This window comes from Vidua chalybeata, chromosome 24 (assembly GCF_026979565.1).
Source record: "Vidua chalybeata isolate OUT-0048 chromosome 24, bVidCha1 merged haplotype, whole genome shotgun sequence".
NCBI lineage: Eukaryota > Metazoa > Chordata > Aves > Passeriformes > Viduidae > Vidua > Vidua chalybeata.
Genome location: NC_071553.1, coordinates 5194291 through 5214161, shown reverse-complemented (window position 1 = coordinate 5214161; position 19871 = coordinate 5194291). Strand labels below are relative to the sequence as shown.

The following is a 19871-nucleotide window of genomic DNA, read 5'->3' as shown; positions in this document are numbered from 1 at the left end:
TCTCCTCCTCCTCCTCCTTTTCCCCCTCCTCCTCCCCCTTCTCCACCTCTTCCTCCTCCTCCTCCTCCTCCTCGCCGCGGCTGCGGTGCGCGGAGCGCGGCGGGTCCCGCCCGGCTGCGGCTCGCTCGGCTCCCGGGCCGGGCCGGGGCTGGGGGGGCCGGGGCCGCCCCCGCCGCACGCCGCAGGGCCCCCCCCCGGGCTGCCCGCGCCCCCGGGCCGGGGGCGGATCGCGGCGCCGGGCACCGGGCGGAGACGGGGCCGGCGGCGCCGCCAACTTGGCACTGCCCGCGGGTAAGTGCGGGCGGCGCGGGGGGAGCATCCCCGGGACTCCCGGTGCCCCCGCACCTTCCCCCGGGGATGGAGTGCCCCCAGCTCCCCCTCCCTGCAGCCTCGCCGCTCCCCCCCACCACAACGCTCCGGCGAATTTTCCGCCTTTCCTTCTATTTTTGGGTTGGGGGGGCTGCGACAGCGGGGGCTGCAGCCCGGAACCCCCAGCGCTCCCCCCTCTCCCACTCATCGCATTATTCATTGGTGGGGACTGCGGAGCGCTGCCCCCTCCTCGCCCCGCTGCTCCCCTCCGCGAGGGGGGCACGGAGGGCACCCCTTGCCCCGGTCCCCAACCTGCCACCTTTGTCCCCAGAGGTGACCACTGCCCGGCGAGGGCTCCGGGAGGGGAGCTGGGGGGCTCGTCCGGACGGAGGGGGCTGGCAGGGGTTGGGGCAGGAGGCAGCGGGCAGGGGCGGGTGGCCGTGACCGCGGCCGAGCCGCCGGCGGGGGCTGCCCTCGCCTCGCCGCAGCGGGCAGCGCCCGCAGAGCCGCCGCAGGGCAGGGCAGGGGGGACAGGAGAGCGGCGAAGGGCTGAAGGCGCTTCCCTTGCCAGCTCGGAGGGGCTATGGCGGGTACGACCCTTCCCCGGCGCCGGAGCGACCCCTCGGAGGCACCCCTGGGCCGGGCAGAGCCCCGCTCCGGCGCGGGGTCGGGTTCCTCTCCCGAGCGTTCTCCCGCTCCCTGGCGCTCTCCGGGCGAGCGGATCTGAGGCGTCGGGAGCCGCTGGGGAAGTTGGCAACCGTGAGAAAAAAACGGAGAACTCTCCCACTGCCTGCCCGGGTGCAGCCCCGCCAGCCCTCCTCCTCCTCCTCCTCCTCCTCCTCCTCCTCCCCGCGGTGTGATGAGTTTGCCGTGCTCTGCCAGCCGGCTGATTTTCCGTGGGCTGCTCCGGCGCTGGGGGATGCCCGCTGCCTTCGGCGGCGGCTGCGACGGAGAGGCTGCGGGTGAGTCACCGCCTTTGCCATCGCCATCGCGCCGCAGGTGACCTGTGGCTCGGGGCTCGGCGGGGGTGGCACGAGGCAGGGCTGGCGGTCACCGCAGGAGCCCACCGGCAGTGGCCGTGTGCCCCGGGCAGGGCTCGGGGAGGAGGGGAGGGATGGAAGGACGAAGAGAAGGAGCAGAGCTGATCTGTTGAATGCAGCGAGGAGCTCGGGAAAACACCACGACAACTGCCGAAAGAAAAAGCAGGTTTCCTTCCCCGCGGTTGTGCCCTGTAAGCAGCGCTATCCGCCACCAGGCAGCGGGGGATGCGCTGGGGGATGAGCCGGGCAAGGCTGTGGCCGGGGGGAGAGCTGGGACAAGACCCTTTTCCCTGGGACCTGCCACCTCTGCGCCGGGAGCTCGCATCATCCGATGTGATGTGCAGAGATCCCGCCTGATTGTGGCCAGCCTGGCTGGGCTGGAGGGGCAGTGCTGCTGGTGGGGGTGGTCCCTCTCTGTGACAGCAGAGGGTCCCCACGGGCAGTGATGGCTCCAGCTGCCCCAGGCTGGGGGGCTACAGGCAAAACACTCCTGAGGATGGCATCAGGCACTGGCTTAGGTGTGCTGAGCTGCACCCCGGGGTGTCGGAGCAGCATCAAGGGGATTTTCCCATGGGAATCCAAGCTCGAGCGGAGCCATGTTCTGGCCCCACATCCCAGGGGCCACCATCGCCCTGCGGAGGAGCCTAACGGCTCCCCGAAAAAGAGCATCACGTGCTTCAACTTTGGCATCAGGCAGGAGGAGGATGGATTTGTCAGCTCAGCCACCCCCTTCCAGCACTTCCCAGAAAGGCAACGGCTTGAAGAAGTGGCAGGTCCTAATTATAACATATGTGAACCTGCGCCCGTCGCCCTCCCCGGCTTCGTGCCCGCTGCGGGCACCGGCTCTTCCTCCCGGGCGCTGCGTCTCACGGAGGGTTTTCCTCCCTGCAGTTCCCTGGACGGCCCCGCACCGAGCCTGGCTCAGGATGGGGGTCTCTGGAGGCACCGCCGGGGGGGTGTGGGCAGGGGCTGGCACTGCCAGACCGCAGTGTCGGGGCGTGGGTGTGACGGGGAGCGGGGACACCGCGCGCTGCCGCGGGCGCTGCCGGGCACCGGCAGTCAGGCCGCGCTCTCGCTCGGAGCCAGCGCCGTCCCAAATTGCAGATGGCGATAAAAAATTAATTGCGGGATTCTGCTGCACGTGGCAGGAGCGGGGACCAGCGGCGGCTCCTTCCCTCCCTCCCTTCCAGCCGCTGCCGCTGGAGCTCTGCGCTGGCTGCCCGCTGACACCTCGCGCCGCCTGCCCGCAAGGTGAGCTGCTGTTCTCTCTCCGCTTGCTCCGGGGCTGGATCCTGCTCGCCTTCCCCCCCTGCCGCGCCATCCCATCCTTCAAAGTGAGGGATTAGCCCTGACCTGCTTGGCAGCGGGAAGGAGGCGGAAGGAGAGGGCTTGCTGCAGTTAAGGACATATATAAATATGCTGTGATAAATATTCCCTGGATCTCATCTGCGCCCTATGGGAGCACTTTTGGCTGGACTTCAGCGTCCTTCAGGAGATGCTCCGGGGCACTGAGGTGGGTGGTCGTACCCAGCTTTTCCCCACCGTGGGGCTCTGAGCCGGCTGCTGGCAGGACCTGGTTGCAGAGAGGACGAGTTAGCCCCTTGGTGATGGGCTTGGGCTTGTGTGAGCGTTGTGCTATCGGTTCATGCATCATTCGAGAGGTTGCTGGGCAGGGGCTGTGTTTTGGAGCTCACTGGGGGGGGGTTTGGATGGCACAATCCGGGGTCTGTGCTCACTGCTGCCTGCTGAGCCGTGGCCTTGCTTCTCCGAGCGAATGCCGGAGTACTGGACCTGAATGCTTAAGGTTTTGTCTGTCAGGAGAGAACTTAACCTGGCGTCCCCTCCCTCTGTCCACGTCTCAATTCTGCTCTACTTCATGGAGCTTTTGCAATTAAAAAGACCAGGAGCCAAGCGAAGTACCCTGTGGCTGCTTGCAAGCGGGAAGAGTGAGTGTACACTAATTGGGATATTGTGCTGCCTGCTGGCTGGCCCTGCTTGCTGGAGGAAGAGCAGGTGGGGAAAGAAATAGCCTTGATTTTCAAAAAGATGCTGTGGAGCTGGTAGGAACCAGTGTGGCTTAAGCTGGCACAGCCCTCCCAGTGCCAGGGCTGGGCTGGAGTCTCTGGTGCTGGTGGAACTGGGCTCTGGCAGCTGGGGATGGGTGTAGGTGAGTGCTGGGTGCTCTTGGCTGATTATTGCTGCATCTCCCGGGCTGTAACCTGGGTTTGATGAGCCCCAGAAAACGCTCTGGCTTTGGACTGGGAGATGATGGATTCTGCTGCAGGCAGAGCTCTGGGGAGAGGGGTCTGTCCGGAGTGTGTCCACCACAGTCCAGCTCGGGCAGTGCTTGCGGGGACGTGCAGGAGGAGCTGCGGGAAGGAGCCACAGAGGTGATGCCTGGGGTGGCCGGTTGCTCCTCCGGGCACTGGAGAGGGTTTTGCAGCAGGAGATCTCTGTGATGTGGGGGATTTTTTAATCAGAGTTTGATTTAATTGAATCACAGAATGGTTTGGGTTGGAAGGGACCTTAACGCTCATCCAGTTCCAGCCCTTGAAATGGGCAGGGACACTTTTCACTAGACCAGGTCGCCCCAAGAGGTTCTCCCCTGCCCAGATGGGCCCTCTCCTGTTCCTTCCAGGGCCCTCGGTGGCTGGCGATGCCGGTGGCCCGCTGGCCACCACTAGAGGGGGGCAGGATGCCACCGTGCTGCCCGGCCCCGTGTCCGGGGTGCCGGCACCCGCAGGGCTCTGCCTGTCCCGGGGCAGCAGCTCCCTCTGCCCCGGCGCTGCTCAGCCCACCCTGGCTCGGGCAGGGCATGACCCACGCCCGGGCTCTGGAGATCCCGGTTCGGCTGGTGCTTGTGCCACCTCCCAGATGCGGGTCGGGCTGCGGCACAGCCGGGATGAGGGCGATGGGAAGGCTCTGTCCTCACCGATGCTGTGCTGGTGGGAGTAGGAGAAAGCAGAATTGTTCCTTCCTTCGGGGCTGGGTTAAGCACCATGCTGAGTGATGATCCCACCCTGTTACTGCCACCCTCGGGGTGCCCCTGTGGAGCTGTGCAGGTGGGGCAGGAGGGCAGGTGTGGCCCCTCACTGCCTGGTGTGTGTGGGTAAGGCTGTTCCCTGCTCCGTGAGCACCTGCTGTAGGCAGGTGTCTTCTTCCAGATGTGCACCTCCCTCCAGATGTGCCCCTGGATGTGCAGCTGCTTTGGAGAGGCTCAGGCATGGTGGAACCAAGGTCTGGGCTGTGTGGAAGCAGTGACCTGTGTGTGGCTGAGGAGCTGCTGGGGGCAGGTGGAGGGGACAGGGGTGCTCATCTGTCACCCCTTCCTGGGCCGTTTGCAGCAGGGGTTCCATCTCCCCCGACGATTCCGTGAGGGATCCGAACCAGCTCCCTCCTCCTCTCCCCATTATTTGTGCTTTCTTCTTGCCTGCCGTGATATTTTTACCTTCAGTTCGTTCAGATTATATGATCAAAGGAGCCACAAAGGGGAGAGAACAGAGAGGGAAAAAGCTTAAAAGAAGAAAGGGAAAGGCAGTGGGCTCTGGGGGCACTGCCAGCTCTGCGGGAGCTGCCGTGGGCTCTGAGGGTTTCCCTGGGAGCCGGTCCATGGTGTGAGCATCCCACCTTTGATGGGCAGAAATGTTGCAGCTCCGGGGATGAGGGTGGGAGAGGTGACCTGCTTTTGGCTGGTGCGGGGCTCTGAAGCTGGCTGTGGTGTCTGAGCATCCTTCATCTCCCCATCCTCCTCCTCCCCAGCACGGGCAGAGCCTGACCCACTCCCAGGCCGTGCAGGAGCCACATTCCCCTGCTCCGTGCCCACTGGTGATGCATGGGGTGGTCCTTGCAGAGGGGCCAGCACCATGCAGGGGCCTGATCCCTGTCCCTGACCCCCATCCGAGCGGGGCTGCGCTCCCAGGGGCTCTCCTGGCAGGCTGGGGCGGGGGTTCTGCTGCGGCATTCCCAACCTCCTGCCTTTGGAAGCACAGCGCTGGGCAGCGGGTAATTCTGGTTCCTTAAAAGCCCCGGCTGTCAGAATCGCTTTGGAGATGGGCCTTCAAGCGAGGCTGCGGCGGGCGGGGAGGTGCATAATTTATGGAGGTGAGTTGAAGCCAGGGTCCTCCTGGCTGGGATGGCTGCGGAGCAGGAGCACCCTTGGGGCTGGTGAGACTCTGTCCAGCAGCCATGGGCTTGGGTGCCGGCTCTGGGCTTGAGCTGAGATTAATTTAAGCTGTTTCCTTGGTCTCACTGCTGCTGCTCGTCCTGCCTGGGGAATGCATTTGCCTGCTCGGCTCCTCGCTGCTTTTGGTGCCTGCATTAATCATGCACTGCCCTCAGCATCCATCAGCGGCTGCTGGGAGACCACGGCGGGGATGGGCATGAGGGCGAGCCTGCCTCGGGGGGAAACTGAGGCAGGGGCTGTGCTGCTGGGGTGGGGGCAGCTCAGGTGCTGTCGATATCAGCTGCTGGAAGCCGTTGATAACGGAAGCAGCTGCTGGCTCAGGAATCAGTGGCCTGAAGGGAGAGCAGCAGGAGCGCAGTGCTCTGGGTTGTGACTCGGATCCGGAACGCTGGGTTTTGCCAGTGCCTGGCTCTAGCTGAGGATGCAGACCTCAGTTTGTGGGGCTTAAGACAAGTGGGCTTGTGGAAGGGGACTGAAAAACCCGCTGGGAAAAAGTAGGGGTGTTTTGGGATAGGCAGGGACCAGGCTGGGAGTGTGTGTGGGGTTTGCCCACTCCGACACTGTCTTGGGACTTGTCCCACCCTCTCAGTTCCCTTAAGAAGGGACAGGCTGGGACAGGGTCTCAGGGCCCCCTCTGAGCTGGTCACTGACCTGTGCTGCTCTGTGGCGCAGTGTCCCCGAGGCCCTGACCAGCCCCTCTGCCCGGATGCAGTTTGGCTGAGCCAAAACCCCTGGCATGAATCAAAGACCCAGTGAATCCCAAATCTATTTTTTGCAATAACCCCCGGTGCTTATTTCCACCATCTCCCTGATGAAATCCCAGAATAACCAATGTCCTCTTCCTGCTCCTGCCTAATTTTCTCTCTCCCCTTTTCCCCGTCCCTCCAAGGTCCCAGGAGGAAGGACCCGAAGCTTTGTGTGGGCTCGTGTCTCTGCCGCTGTCTCTCCTCTCTGGTGTAGCCATGCAGACCCCGGCACCCTCCTGCATCCCGACCTCCCGCTGCTCCCCCGGGGCCGGCAGCACCGTCGGGAGCCGCTGACGGAGCCGCAGCGGGATCCCTCCGGAGCCATGCCGCCCGCCCGGCCCGGCCCGGCCCCCTGAGCGCCGCGTTCCCGGCCCGAGCTCTGCCCCAGCACGGCCTTGGCGATGAGCGGGGGTCACTTTTGCATGGAGCGTTTGTCCTTCTGCCTCCTCCTGAGTGCCTGGAGCTGGGGGTGGGCGCCCGGGGGTGCTGCCAAGCCCAAAGGCCAGGGCTACCCGCACATGAACTCCATCCGCATCGACGGGGACATCACGCTCGGGGGGCTCTTCCCCGTGCACGGCCGGGGCGCCGAGGGCAAAGCCTGCGGGGAGCTGAAGAAGGAGAAGGGCATCCATCGCCTGGAGGCCATGCTCTTCGCCCTGGACCGCATCAACAACGACCCCGACCTGCTGCCCAACATCACGCTGGGCGCGCGCATCCTGGACACGTGCTCGCGGGACACGCACGCCCTGGAGCAGTCGCTGACCTTCGTGCAGGCCCTCATCGAGAAGGACAGCACCGAGGTGCGCTGTGTCAGCGGGGGGCCCCCCATCATCACCAAGCCGGAGCGGGTGGTCGGCGTCATCGGCGCCTCGGGCAGCTCCGTGTCCATCATGGTGGCCAACATCCTGCGGCTCTTCAAGGTAGGGCTTGGCCAGGTGAAGAGAACTCCTCGGCAAAACCCCCGCGGGCGCTCTGGCGGTGTTTCTCCTGTGTGTCTCTTCCTCCACAGCTGGGGGGAGGCAGAGCTGGTGCTGTTAAAATGCTTCTCCTGCCTCCCCCAGGTCCCCGGGGATCCCTTCCTCCTTCCCTCTCCGGTGACGACACTTGGAGCAGGAGGATTTTTGTCTCATCTCCCCCGGCTTTGTGGCGCTGGTGCTCCCGCCCCGTGGCGGGGGCTGGATGGGAGGTGGGCTGAGGGTGGGTTTGGTTCTGGGGGATGCTCCTTCAGAGGTGTGGGTTATACCCCAAAATGGAAATCCCACCTGAGCCAGAGGGCTGCAGGCAGCGATGGCCGATGGCTGCTCTGCTCCAGTCCAAGGGGACATCAGCCAGGCTGGGGACACTTGTCCTGTGCCACCAGCCCCAGAGGTGCTCAGGCTGTGGTGGGGTGAGTAGGGCTCTTCCTCCTGCTCTGTGCCAGCCGCAGGAATGCCGAGGAGTTGATAATTCCTTTCCCCCTTGCTGTACACTTATTTATCCACAACCACGTCCCTGGGCTGCAGCGTGTGTGAACAAGAGTCCCTCTGCAGAAATGAGGGAGAAAAGTAAATATTCTGCACCTCCAGTGGCAATGGGGGCCCCATCCCATCTTGGCCTTCTCCCAGCACCCTGAAACCCCTGTGTTCTGCAGGGTTGGTGCTGTTTCCCCCTCTGTCTTTCCCCTCCTCTTCCTCTGCCAGCCCAGCGTGCTGAGCCTGGTCCCCTCCTGGGAGGGCTGGAAGCTGTTAGTGAGGACGGAAGAACCAGATCGCTGATGGAGTTTGATTTTTCTGGGTCTCTTTTTTTTTTAAAAACGTGTTAATGTTCCAGGCGACGAGTGAGAGGGCTATTCAATAATTAAAATAATATAAATTAGAGAGAGTGGGAGGAACTTAAAAGCTATTTGCCAAGACAAAAAAGATTGAATACTTGCTCTGGAGAGGAGGAGGGAGGATGGCAGTGGGGAAGGAGGCAGGAGAGTGACAGTCAGAATACTCCGAGGCAACTGAAGTCTTTCTAGGTTCTTTTGTTTTTTTTCCCCTCACCCTTCTCCTCCAGTTTTGGTCCTTGGGCAAAGAGCTGTGACCTGTTCAGAAGGACGTCACTGAGCTCAGGTGCAGCCCTGCCCCAGCTGAGCAGCCAGGCACTGGTGCTGCTGCTGCTGCATCCTGAGCCCCAGGAACTTTAATCCAGAGCTGATCCCAGCCCAGTGGGGCAGGGAAGAAATGCAAATGGGGGAATGAGCAGGTAGAGGATGGAGACCTCAAAACCTCTTGGGAGAGGAGAATAAGGAAAATCTCAGCCTTTCCTAGACAGCAGTGAATCCCAGTGTGGGGGTTGGTGCCCTCCTCAGTGGTCCCAGCACAGGGACACCATTCCCACGGGATTGGGGTCATGTCTGGGCACAGCCATTCCTGCAGCAGGCAGGGGGTTTGGGGGCTCTGGAGGCTCTTCCCCCCGCCATGACCCGAGTGCTGCTGCTGCTCTTTTGTTATTCAAACACTGCTTTTATGGCGGGGACATGCTTAAAATGAGAATAAGGCGACTTCCATTTCACGCCGCCACTGACCTTTAAGCGTGGGTGACTCTGCTCCGAGGTTCAGCAAAGCGCTGGCTGCCTCGGGCACAGGCAGCTGCCTCTGCCCATTCCCTGGGGCATGGCACTTGCTGGAGCTCTGCTCCTGCTTGGCCCCGTGTTGCTGTGTCCCTCCTGTCGCCCTCAGTGCTCCCCCAGCACGGGGACGTTGGCAGAAAGTGCTGGGGGGTGGCACAGGGGGACCCTCCCTGCAGGGTGTTCCAAGTGCCCCCCGAGCGCTCCGGTTTCTGGAGTGCTCAAGTGGTTCTTGGGGAGGGCTCCAGCACATCTGGGAGGGCTCCAGCACATCTGGGAGGGCTCCAGGATATCCAGCAAGCAGCAGAGAGTGAATCAGAGTCCACCAAGGTGAGGAGTCCACACCAGTCCAGCACAGCAGCCCCCCCAGCTTTCCCCCTTCTCTCCTGTAGCCATGAGCACCCTGCAGGTGGCTGTTCCTGTCTCGAAATGATGCTCTCCCTGCTGTGGTCCCCTTGTCCCATCCCACACTCCCTCCTGTGCACCTCTCCCTGCTCCATCCCCTGCACAGCCCCCAGCCCTCCCTGCTAGGCCGGCCTTGCTCCTCCCTGCCAGGGCTTTTGTCGCTCCTGCACTACATAAATAAATAACGGGTCCTTCGTTAGCTGCCGCCTCCTAATTAAAGCTGTACATCAGTGGAACAACTTGCAGATGTGGCATCCTCTGTCCAAGCTGGTTTCATCACTCCTCGTCGCTCTGCCTGCAGAAAATCCTTTCCCCAAATCTGTGCTCTGGGCTCCGTGTGATGGCATCTCCCTGGCGTCACTGCCAGAGCGCTCTGGCACCTTCCAGCTCCTTCCCACCCCTTGCTGCTGCCTCTCCAGCCCCAGCTCTACCCACAGGCTCCTGAACCACCACAGCGGTGATGGTGTCAAGGAAACCAGGCCCTTCTCCTGCAGCTGGGATCCCCTGAAAGGGATCTGAGGTGCATTTTTCGTCCCCGTCCAGAAAGAGCTGTGACAAGGTGGAGCCCAAGCGCCCAGCGTGGGGTGAGCAGCCAGAGGACGGGTTTGACACGTGCCAGGCACTTTGAGGTGGCTGTTTCCTCTCCGTGGCAGCGGGTGCAGGCGCTCTCTGCAGCGCTGGGCTGTTGTACAGCATGAATAATTCACCTGAGGACGGCGCTGCCCGCGCTGCAGCCGGGCCCTCGGCACCTGCAGCCCCACCGGGCTGCTCTGCCTGGGGCTGGCAGGTGCAGAGCTGGGTCAGCCCCTGGCTCTGAGCCCCTCCTGGCAGTGCTGAGCCCCCTGGCTCGGGTCAGGGTGCCCCGAGGCTGTGGGGGCAGAGGGCTGGAGCGATTCAGGACACGCTTCCCCACTTAGCGGGTAAACAACCTTCACCGGGAAGGTGGCAGCGGCCGGGGACGCTCTGATTAATCACCCGCTGCTGCCACTTCATTTCCTTGCTCTTCACTGGGCTTATTGAAACAAATTGCAGCTGCCTGGCTCCCCTGGGCTGCCCCCAGCCCTGAGGGGTCCCTGGGCATGGCTTGTTGAGGAGGAGTGGTACAGGTCTGGCAGGGATCAGGGACGGCATCCTCCTGTGCCTGCTGTGCTTGCTGCAGTTTTAGTTCTGCCGTTTCCCTCTCCAGGGAGATGCCAAGGGCTGCATCCTGGGCCTGACCCCGTGCCCAGGGGAGGGGCAGCAGGATGGGGCTGCAGCTCATTCCATGCCGGCACTGAGTTCCGAGCAGCCCCGCTCAGCCCCTCCCTGCCCCAGCCCCTGCGGTGCTTTACGCTCTCCCTAATTAAAAGCTGCCATCCAAATGGCTCGATGATGGAAATTCTAATTAAATCAATTCCATCTTGTCGGCAAACCAGGGCTTTGCATAAGATATGCATGAAATTAATAATTATGGGGAGGGAATTAGCTGCTCCTGACCCTGTGTCTGGCATGGGGGGGTTGGTGCAGGAGCCTCTGCTTGTGGGGTGCTCCTGACCAGTGTGCTCAGCTCTGGCTCTGCAGTGGTTTTTGGTTGGTTTTTGGTTGGTTTTTGGTTGGTTTTTGGTTGGTTTTTGGTTGGTTTTTGGTTGGTTTTTGGTTCTTCCTTCCTGCCTGCTCAGGGTGATATTGGCATCAGTTGTTTAAGCCTGAGCTGGGATGTGCTGAAATTGCCACCTTTGCCTAATTCTCCCCAACCTGGGGGGATTCTGTCTCCTGCTGGTGGAGAAAACACCACAGCAGCTCCTGAGCCACGTTAATGATGGGTGATAAAGGAGGGTACCAAATGCAGCTTTCCCAGTGCATTTGAGGTCAGTCACACCAGACCATTGACCCTGGAGGAGCAGGATGACATCTCCAGCCCCGGCTCCTGCTATCCTTCTTACCCCAAGGGGTGTTTCTCCAGGCTCAGCGTGCTTCTGGGTGATGATTTTTGATTCAAAACAAGAGAAGGAAGGAGGTTTTACCCTCTATTCTTGGTGGGAGAAGAACCCTAAGAAGAACCCCAAGGAGTTCTTGGGGTGCAGGAGAGCTGGTCCTACTAATTTCCTCAACACAATGTTTGTCCCAGGCTGGAGATGAGCCAGACAAGGGACCACCAGTGCAGCAAATTTGCAGCTGAGAGATGTTTCCAGCTCCCTCTTCCCACTGCATCCTTCTTTCTAAGAACCTTGAATTCCCTGCCTGCATTTTGCTTTTATGTATCTAAAAGGACTTTTGTCTTTTATCTGAGAAAATAGCTGGTGCCAGGAGTTGGGCTATCAAAAAGGCAGAGGGGGGAAAAAGGCAGAAGAAATCTATGAAATGGTCATTTGGGAACCGGTATTTTATTTTCACTTTCATCCAAGGCAGAGGAGCGAGAGGAAAAAAGCCCTTTCCTTTTGTTTATTAAAATACAGCTTCCAGTCCATAGCCCGTGGATCAACAGGTATTTTCTGGGCTTTGTTTTCCAGCTGAGGCTGGAGCAGGATGGGCAGGCCAGGGGTTAATCCCAGGCTGTTGGAGCTTGGGTGGGATGGCCGTGGCACGGGGAGTAGCTGGGACGTCTCCATCTCCAGTGCCTGGCGGAAGAGGTGAAACCAAAACGCTTGGCAGGGGAAAAATCACTGGGAAAGGACCCTCTGGAAGGGCAGGGGTGCATCCCTGCCCCCAGATCGCCTTTGACGTGGGCACTGCTGCTGCCTGTGCCCTCGTGGGCACGCTGTGGGCACTGCCTCCATCCCGAGCCCGTGTCCATCCTGCAGGGAAGGGCAGGGGTTGTGCTGGGAGCAGGGCCCCTGCTCCCCCCCGGGATGAGCGATTGCCAGGCGAGCGCCTCACCTGCTGAGCAGAATTTTAATGGAGTCTCATGCACCGGCTCCAGTCAGAGATCCCCAACGAGCAGATCAGAGCCCCTCGGAACGGAGCACAAAGCAGATTGTCACGGGGAGTAATCCTATTTGTGCCTTGATAAAGATTCCTTCCTCTCCCTCTCCCACCCCTGCTCCATCTCTCCCTTTTTTCATCTCCTGTTTCGCAGGCAGGTAGAAGGGTGGCTGCTCCTTTCCAGGGGCCTTTTAGCATTCAGGTGGAGTCGTGGGTTTATAACACCAGAATCGCATTTAATAGAGAGAGGCAGGAGTGGGAGAGGGGAAATCACAGAGAAACAAAGGAGGAACTGGGAGATGCAGGACTGGAGGAGAATGGAGTGGGGCCAGGAGGGTTGGGACACCCAGCCCTGGTGCACATCTCATCCCTGGGCTGCAGCTCCCAGCTGGGCTCCCAGCGAGGTGGCTGGGGCTTATTACACCAGCTCGGATTCCCACAGCTGGTGGGGAGAACCTGGGCTTGATGATTTAATAAGCCTTTTCCATCTTTAAGATAAACGAGGATGTGTGGTGTATTTTGGAGATGGAAAGTGCTGTGTTAGTGTTAAACATTGCCTGGTCCCACGGTGCTAAATCATTCCAGTGTGCCAGGAGAGGTGCGGTGGCTCTGGTTAATTTAAAGGGTTTTTTTAGGGCTGGGGAATGCAGGATGGGTTGGATCTGTTCTTCCTGGGGAAGAAGCCAAAGGGAGACCCTGGCAGTGCTGGCCAGGGCAGAATTATGTTTTTTTCCTTTGGTCTTTCCCACACTGGATTTTCCAGAAACCCTTTTGGGGTCCTGCTGGGTGTTCCTGAGCTGCAGGTAGTCCTCAAGCCCTGATGTCCCCTGGAGCACCCGATGGTGGCACCTACCCCATGCTCATCCTCAGTTCCCACCTCCCTCTGCTCCAGAGCAAGGCTTTGGGACCACGGGCATGGCTGTGGGGTGGAGATCATCACCTCCTTCCCCTGATTCTGTGCCTTTCCCTCCTGCATCCCAGATCCCCCAGATCAGCTATGCCTCCACGGCGCCAGACCTGAGCGACAACAGCCGCTACGACTTCTTCTCCCGCGTCGTCCCCTCGGACACCTACCAGGCCCAGGCCATGGTGGACATTGTCAAAGCCCTCAAGTGGAATTACGTCTCCACCTTGGCCTCCGAGGGCAGCTACGGTGAAAGCGGCGTGGAGGCCTTCATCCAGAAGTCCAGGGAGGATGGTGAGTGGATCTCTCCCGGGATGGGAGCAGCTGAGACAGGAGGAGAAAAGGATGGGATGGAGGGATGTGTCTGGTTGGACTCTTTGGGCTGAGCTGGCATGGGTGGTGTGTTTTGGGGGATGGCCCCGGAGCAGCGTGGGTTTTGGGGCTGCCCAAATGAGGAATCAGGTCTTCCAGCAAGGCTTGGGACCAGCAATCCTGGGCTGCCTCCACGCTGCAGGGCAGGCTGCTTTTGGGAAGCATCTCGAGATCCCACTCCTTGCTCCCCAGCTCCACTGAGCTGCTCTCACCCCTCCCTCTGCGCCTGAGCCACGGCGCTGAGCGCCTTCCAGAAGACAAGACTTTTACAAATACTCCCAGGTTTTAACAGAAAATCAAGTTGGCACCACCATGAGCTGCACCCAATTTTAGTGGAATTATCCCCCAGGGCAGGTGCTTTAATTTGTCTGCGGGCTTTGGACGGGCGGAAAGTCCGTGCTCAGCAAAACTCTTTGGGAGGATTTGTCTGGAGGCAGAAAGCGTTTTGCTGACAGGAGCTCTGGGATGCTTAGAGGGGATTAGCAGCCTTGGGAGCAGCGCAGGAGCTTGTGGGGACCTGAACACCAACCCCAGGATGGGTGAGGAGCCCTGGGAATCGCTGCTGTGGGTGCTGCTGCCACAAACGCGGAGCTGTCCCAGGACCCCAGGGAGGGGCTGGCACAGCACTGGGGTCCCTCCTGGCTCTGGCATCACCTCAGCCCCCCAGCACGGGGTGGGACAGGAGCTGAAGGATGTTCTTTGAGCCAGTTAAACCCCTGCAGGGCGCAGGCTGCTGCTTATTACAGGCTTAAGTGTGTCTGAATGGCACATTAGGTTCTGGCAAAGTCAGTGGGACACCGGCCTATCTGGAGCCAGTCAAACTGCGTTATGGCCTTATAAATGGATAAAGGGAATAAAAACTTCGAGGTGACGAGCTCCTAATCAAAGCCCTATAAATAGGAGCAGCGTTAATTCCATCCCTGGCACCGCAGCCGGCTGTGCTTTTAGTATGCAGAGGAACCCATCTGGGGATCCAACTTGGGAGCTGCTCTTCAGGATTTTCACTTGAAAAGTGGAATATTTTTCACGGGGCTGTGCCTTCTGGAGGAGCAGCGTGTGGGGATGCTGCGGAGCGGTGGCTACAGGGGATGTGTGGAGCTGCAGGTGCAAAGGGGCTGTGCTGGCTGTGTGTGACAGTGCCTGGCAGGTTTGGGGGATGTTCTGCTGCCCCATCCATGTGGGGCAGCCGAGGGTCTGCACAGGCACGATTCAAACCCACGCTCCTCCTCCACTAAGCACCAGTAAGGAGTGGTGGTTGTGACTGGTGGTCCTGCTGCGGCGTGAGCTCTTCTCCTTTGAGATACCTGTGGTTACCACGAGCTCCTCTGACCAGATGTTAACGATCCGACGGCGTAATTGCAGAGTAAAGGAGTGCACGCAGAGCCAGAGCAGCCACGTGTTAATCCGGGGCTGTGGCAGTCCTGTAATTTGGGGATCCACATAACCTGGCGATTATGTGCATTAGTGATAATTTAGTTATCAAAAAGCAGATTTCCACGGTGCCTGCAGCGTGAGGGCAGCCCGTGTGGTGCCAGCAGTGATGCTGTGGCCCTGACACGCTGCAGGAACGTGGAGATTTGTGGGCATCGGGTGGGCTCTGAGCTGCTCCCTGGAGCATCTCCCTTGGGAGCGAGTGTGGGGTGTCAGCCACACTGCTTGCCCATGAATAATGGTGAGGCTGGACCAAAAACGTGCTTTTTCTTTTATTTTTTTTTCCCTTTATTTTATGTATTTAAACCCCCCCCCAGCCGTGCCATCTGTGGTGGCAATGCCAGGCTGGAGGAAGAGCCAGGCTCTGCCCACTTCACCTCTCTGTCTTCCCCTGTGCGAAGGGCTCTGCTGGCACCAAACGCAAGCACAGATCCATTGGGAAGGGGTGAAGGATCTCTGGGATATTCCTGGCTCTCAGTTGCATTTCTCCAGCAGCCTAAAGGACCCTGTGATTTGTCACTGCTTGCAGGGGCCTGCAGCCTGTCAGAGGGACAGACAGCGCTGCCAGCTGAGTGAGGATCTGGCCTGTGCCAGGCTCTGGCTGGCTGTTAGTCAAGTGGAGATTCCCCGTGGGGGTGTTTATGCCAGGGGAACAACCCCAGCCCCATCCCCATCCCCCCGTGCTGGCTCTGCCCGGGGGTTCCTCACCCACCCGGCTCAGGGTGAGCAGCTCCCGCTCTCCTCCCCACAGCGCTCTGCTTCATTTCTCATGCCAAGCCTGAGCCTTCAGAGTCGGGTTTTATTTCCATCAGGCAATAATGCTCATTGCTGTCGTTAGCAGCTCGCACTCAAGCTGTTTGCTTTCTGATGCATTATCAACTTGACCTTCAGTTTCAATTTTTAGCAGAGCCTCACGCTGAAGCTTCGCAGCGCAGTGGAAAACGGTTCTGCTTGAGGCACAAAGCGACCTCCGACAGCCATGCAGGGAGGAAACTCGCCCTGGAGATGGGTTATTCTTGCAGCTGGGGCTGGCCCTGGGCTACCACAACAGGCTGACCTGGGTGGCTGTTACATCTTTATTCATTTATCTTTTTCTCTTTATCCATGTTTGCGGTGGCTCTGGCGATGATGCTGTTGGCCCCTGGTGGTTGCTGGTGGCTGCACTGGTGGCTGGAGAGTCCTTGTTCACTAGAGCGCTGCTTTTTGGGTTTTAGCACTGCAGAGATGTTCAGTCTGCAAAGGATGTGTTTTCTTCAGCCATTTTAAAGTGTTTTAAGTGCATTCTGCTCCCAACATCCCTCCTGCTCCCCCAGAGCATCCTGCACTGGCAGTGGCTGCCAGCTGGATTTTCACTGCATGGCAGGGCCAGCATCGGGGTGTCCCTGGTGTCCTCACCTCCAGCCCCTCTGTCCAGCATTTCCCCATGCCCCTGACCTGTGGCATCACTTTGGTGGTCGGGCAGACCCACCCAGGACCCTCTGGCTCTGCGTCGTTGAGGTCTCTGCTCTCTCTCCAAGCTCTTGGAGATGAGGGCTGGGATGGATGTTTGTGTGGTGGAGCAGGTGTGTGCCACACCTTGGGTCTGTGAAGAGGGGAATATTCCCAGCCCAACTCCTTAGTCACGTACCTGGATCAATCTTGCTGCCGTTCCCCCCCTCTATTGTTTCATCCTTCACTAAGTTTTTTAGTTAGGAGCCTGATGTATAATTGTGATGCGTTTGCTCATCCCCATGTGACATCCCTGGCTGTCTCTCTCTGGTTCCAGCCGGGTTCATTACTCGCGGTGGCTGCACCAGGAGATCGCCCCCAAAAAGCCACTCCCAAATCTTGAGGCAGGAGCTCTGACCGCAGCCTTTCGCTCTCACCACGTGCAGGACAGGGGGCAGGTCTCTGTCCCTGAGGGCTTTTTCTGTAATCATTTGCTTCCTGGAGGCTTTGGAGCGACGCAAACAATGAGTCGCGGGGCAGGGGAGCAGCGCAGCGCTCCCAGTGAAGGCTCTGGGCTCGGGAATCTCCTGGGAAGGCTGGAGTTAGGAGGGGAGCTGGGAGTGGGAATGCCATCGCTGCCGGGCTGTGCAGAGCCTGATCCCTCCCCGGGGTGACCAGGACTGCCCGGGGTGGGGGGGAACATCCACGTGGCTGCTCCAGCACGGCTGAGCCGGTCCCTGCTTTACCCCCTCAGGCAGCTCCCTGCTTGCTGCAAGCTCGGCGGGCTCTGCGGGAGCGCTGGCTGAGCCCCCTGAGCCAGGAGCTAATTAAGCACCGGCAATCAAGAGGGGAAGCCGGAGTGGCTGCGCTCCCACGGAGCCGTGATGGTGGAGATTAAACCCTGACCCGTGTTTGACAACAGGCGCTACCCCCCAGCGGCACCAGCAGAGTCCCCGCGGCCCCGGCGGTGCCGGGGGAGGCGGGATCCCACCGGGAGCGGAGGGATTCGGCCGCGTGCCTGAGGATGGCGCAGGCAGCGTTGGAAGGGGAGGTTTGGATGTGGCTCAGGCTGGGTTTTCCAGGCTGTTTTTTTGCCGCGAGTGCCCCGAGTCCTGTGGCACCAGTGACTCGTGGGATCTCCTCCGTCTGCCTGGCCCCAAGCTGCCTCCAGCAGCTGCCCGTGGGAAGTGTGGGCCTGTTCCCACCATCCCTGCTCCTCTTTGGTCCTTTCCCAAGCTGGGGGAGGAGGACAGGGGTCCCCATGCTTCACCTGCTGCCTTCTCCCAGAGTCACACCTCGTCCCAAGTCAGGCAGCAGTGCTGTGCCATCCTACTGGTGTAGGGAGAGTGGTCACCTCCTCGCCATCACTGCCACCTCCCCACTTTGATTTCTGGCTTTAGAGGAGTGTTTTGACTAAATGGATTTTTGTGCAAAGACAGTGGGAGCATCACTTGGCAAATCCCCTTCCCAAACCACACAGCCACTGCCCCTCTGACACCCTGGACTTCTTGCTGTTTGTGATTACGTTTTCATTAATGAAGAGGATCAAAACATTGTCAGCATCTGCTGTGGGAAGCAGGGGCTCCCTGGCCCTGCAGGCTGTCACCTGGAGGAGCTGTGTTCCTCGTTAGTTTGATTTAACGAAGCAGCCGAGTCACGTCATGGTCATTTCTGAGCTGCCATCGATTTAGCCTCGTTTATTATGGGCCCATCTCCTCTGCCACGTGTGCAGGGAGATGTTCCCTAGCACGAGTGGCTGGTGGCACGCAGGTGTGTGCCCGTGCCAGCCCCCAGCTGCCACTCGCGTGTGTGAGCTCCCGCCTGGCCGTGCCAGGGCTTTTGGAAGGCTCTCAGTGTTTGCAAACTGCTGCTTTTGTTGGATTTTCTCCATTGATTGCCATGGAAACTGTAATTAAACTGCACGGTGGCCCCTGGCAGTGTGCTGTGACACCCTGGCCTGGCCGGGGGCTCTGTGGTGGCCAGGGTGAGTGTCCCCAGGCTGGGACATTCCTGAGCTGCTGGCGCTGCCAGCTGCTGCCCGCCTCGCCTGGCTGATCTGTCTGTTTATCCAACTCCCTCCTCTCCATCCATCTGGCTCCCCATATGGGGAACAAGCAGCAAATTGGCCCAATTTCTTACCACAGGAAAACAAACCCCCAGAAAACCCCTGGAAAGCCCTGACCAGTGGGTCCAGGGTGGGCATGCTGTGCCCCATCCCTGCAGCTCTCCCTGCCTGCTCGGCACCCAGCGCATCGCTCTCCTCTTGGGTTTTGGCTGCAAGGGGCCAAATTTTCCCAGTTTTCCTGCAGCCCCAGTAGGGAGCAAAGTCTCCTGGAGCCTGTCCTGTCCTGCTCCTCTCCAGGGCCGTGCTCTGGGAGTCTCTCCCAGCCCTGGGTGGTAATTACGCTGACCTTTGCTTAAGCTGTGCTCTGTTAGTGGCAGGAGGCATCAGGCATGTCATTTACTATGCAAATTGAGACCATCAATTACATCCAGAAGGTCCCGCAATGTTTAATTCTCTCTCCCATCTCTCTCTTTATTGACATCTGCAGAAATGCAGGAGCAGGAGGGCTGTGGTTTTTTTGGAGCTGGAGGTTGGGAGCCCAGCAGTGAAGTGTGGGGGCTCTTCCAATTGTCTCTTTTAATTTTAATTACCTGCTTTTGCAAATGCTCCTTGGAAAGCTGGTCTGGAACTTGGCCAGTGCCATTGGGATGGGAACAAACCCCTCTGCAGGGCCTGGCTGCTCGGCACTGAAGGGCTTGTCTGCTCTTCCCATGGGATGGTTCTGCTGGAGTTTGACCATTCTGTGTGCAGAACCCTTTCCAAATCCTGGGCTGGGGAGGGGCTGCTGCTTGGAACTGGCTGGGAAATCCTCACTGAGCCGCTGGGATGGACTGTGTGTCTGTCCTGGGGACATCTGGAGTGTGATGTGGTGGTGGTTGAAGGTGACAGGTACCAGAGGAGTGGGTGGGAGGCAGAGAGAAGCTGTGGAGATACAGGGTGGGAGGGAATGTGGTGCAGAAGGGCTGAGCTGGGGGAAGAGGAGGGGTAAAGGCAGTGACCTGGGAGAAGAGGGGTAAGGGGAGGGCTGGAGCCTGTCCCAGGGGTTGGGTGGTGGCCACGAGGTCTGGCCTGAGGAGATGGTGAAGTGCTCAGCCCCTCGGTGGGACTGCTGGAGAGACCCAGCTTGGCCTGTCCTGCGAGAGGGGCCATCCCCAGGGGACAGGGACTCGTGGGGTGTCTCAGTGCCAGGGCTCTCTCTGCCGCAGGCGGGGTCTGCGTGGCCCAGTCCGTGAAGATCCCGAGGGAGCCCAAGCCAGGGGAGTTTGACAAGATCATCCGCCGGCTCCTGGAGACCTCCCACGCCCGCGCCGTCATCATCTTTGCCAACGAGGACGACATCAGGTGTGGAGGGGGGTCTGGGCAGGGATGCACTGGGATGCACTGGGATGCACTGGGACGTGTCTGCAGTGGGCAGAGGATGCACTGTGTGGCGTGGCAGGGAATGTCTGCACTGGGGACCCACTCAGAGCGGCCACCTGGCAAGTGGCTGCCGTCCAA

The 19871-nt window shown here is 60.0% G+C and overlaps 1 protein-coding gene across 1 annotated transcript in view; it reads left to right on the top strand.

Moving 5' to 3' along the window:
• The first annotated feature begins 217 nt into the window (after nucleotides 1–217).
• Nucleotides 218–19871, top strand: part of GRM4 (glutamate metabotropic receptor 4) — a 34632-nt gene continuing 14978 nt past the window's right edge. The window contains exons 1-4 of the mRNA XM_053964104.1: nucleotides 218–291; nucleotides 6422–7198; nucleotides 13156–13372; nucleotides 19580–19715. Of these exons, the coding sequence (XP_053820079.1) occupies nucleotides 6680–7198; nucleotides 13156–13372; nucleotides 19580–19715 (872 nt within the window). The 5' untranslated portion in view covers nucleotides 218–291; nucleotides 6422–6679. The remainder of the gene's footprint in view (nucleotides 292–6421; nucleotides 7199–13155; nucleotides 13373–19579; nucleotides 19716–19871) is intronic.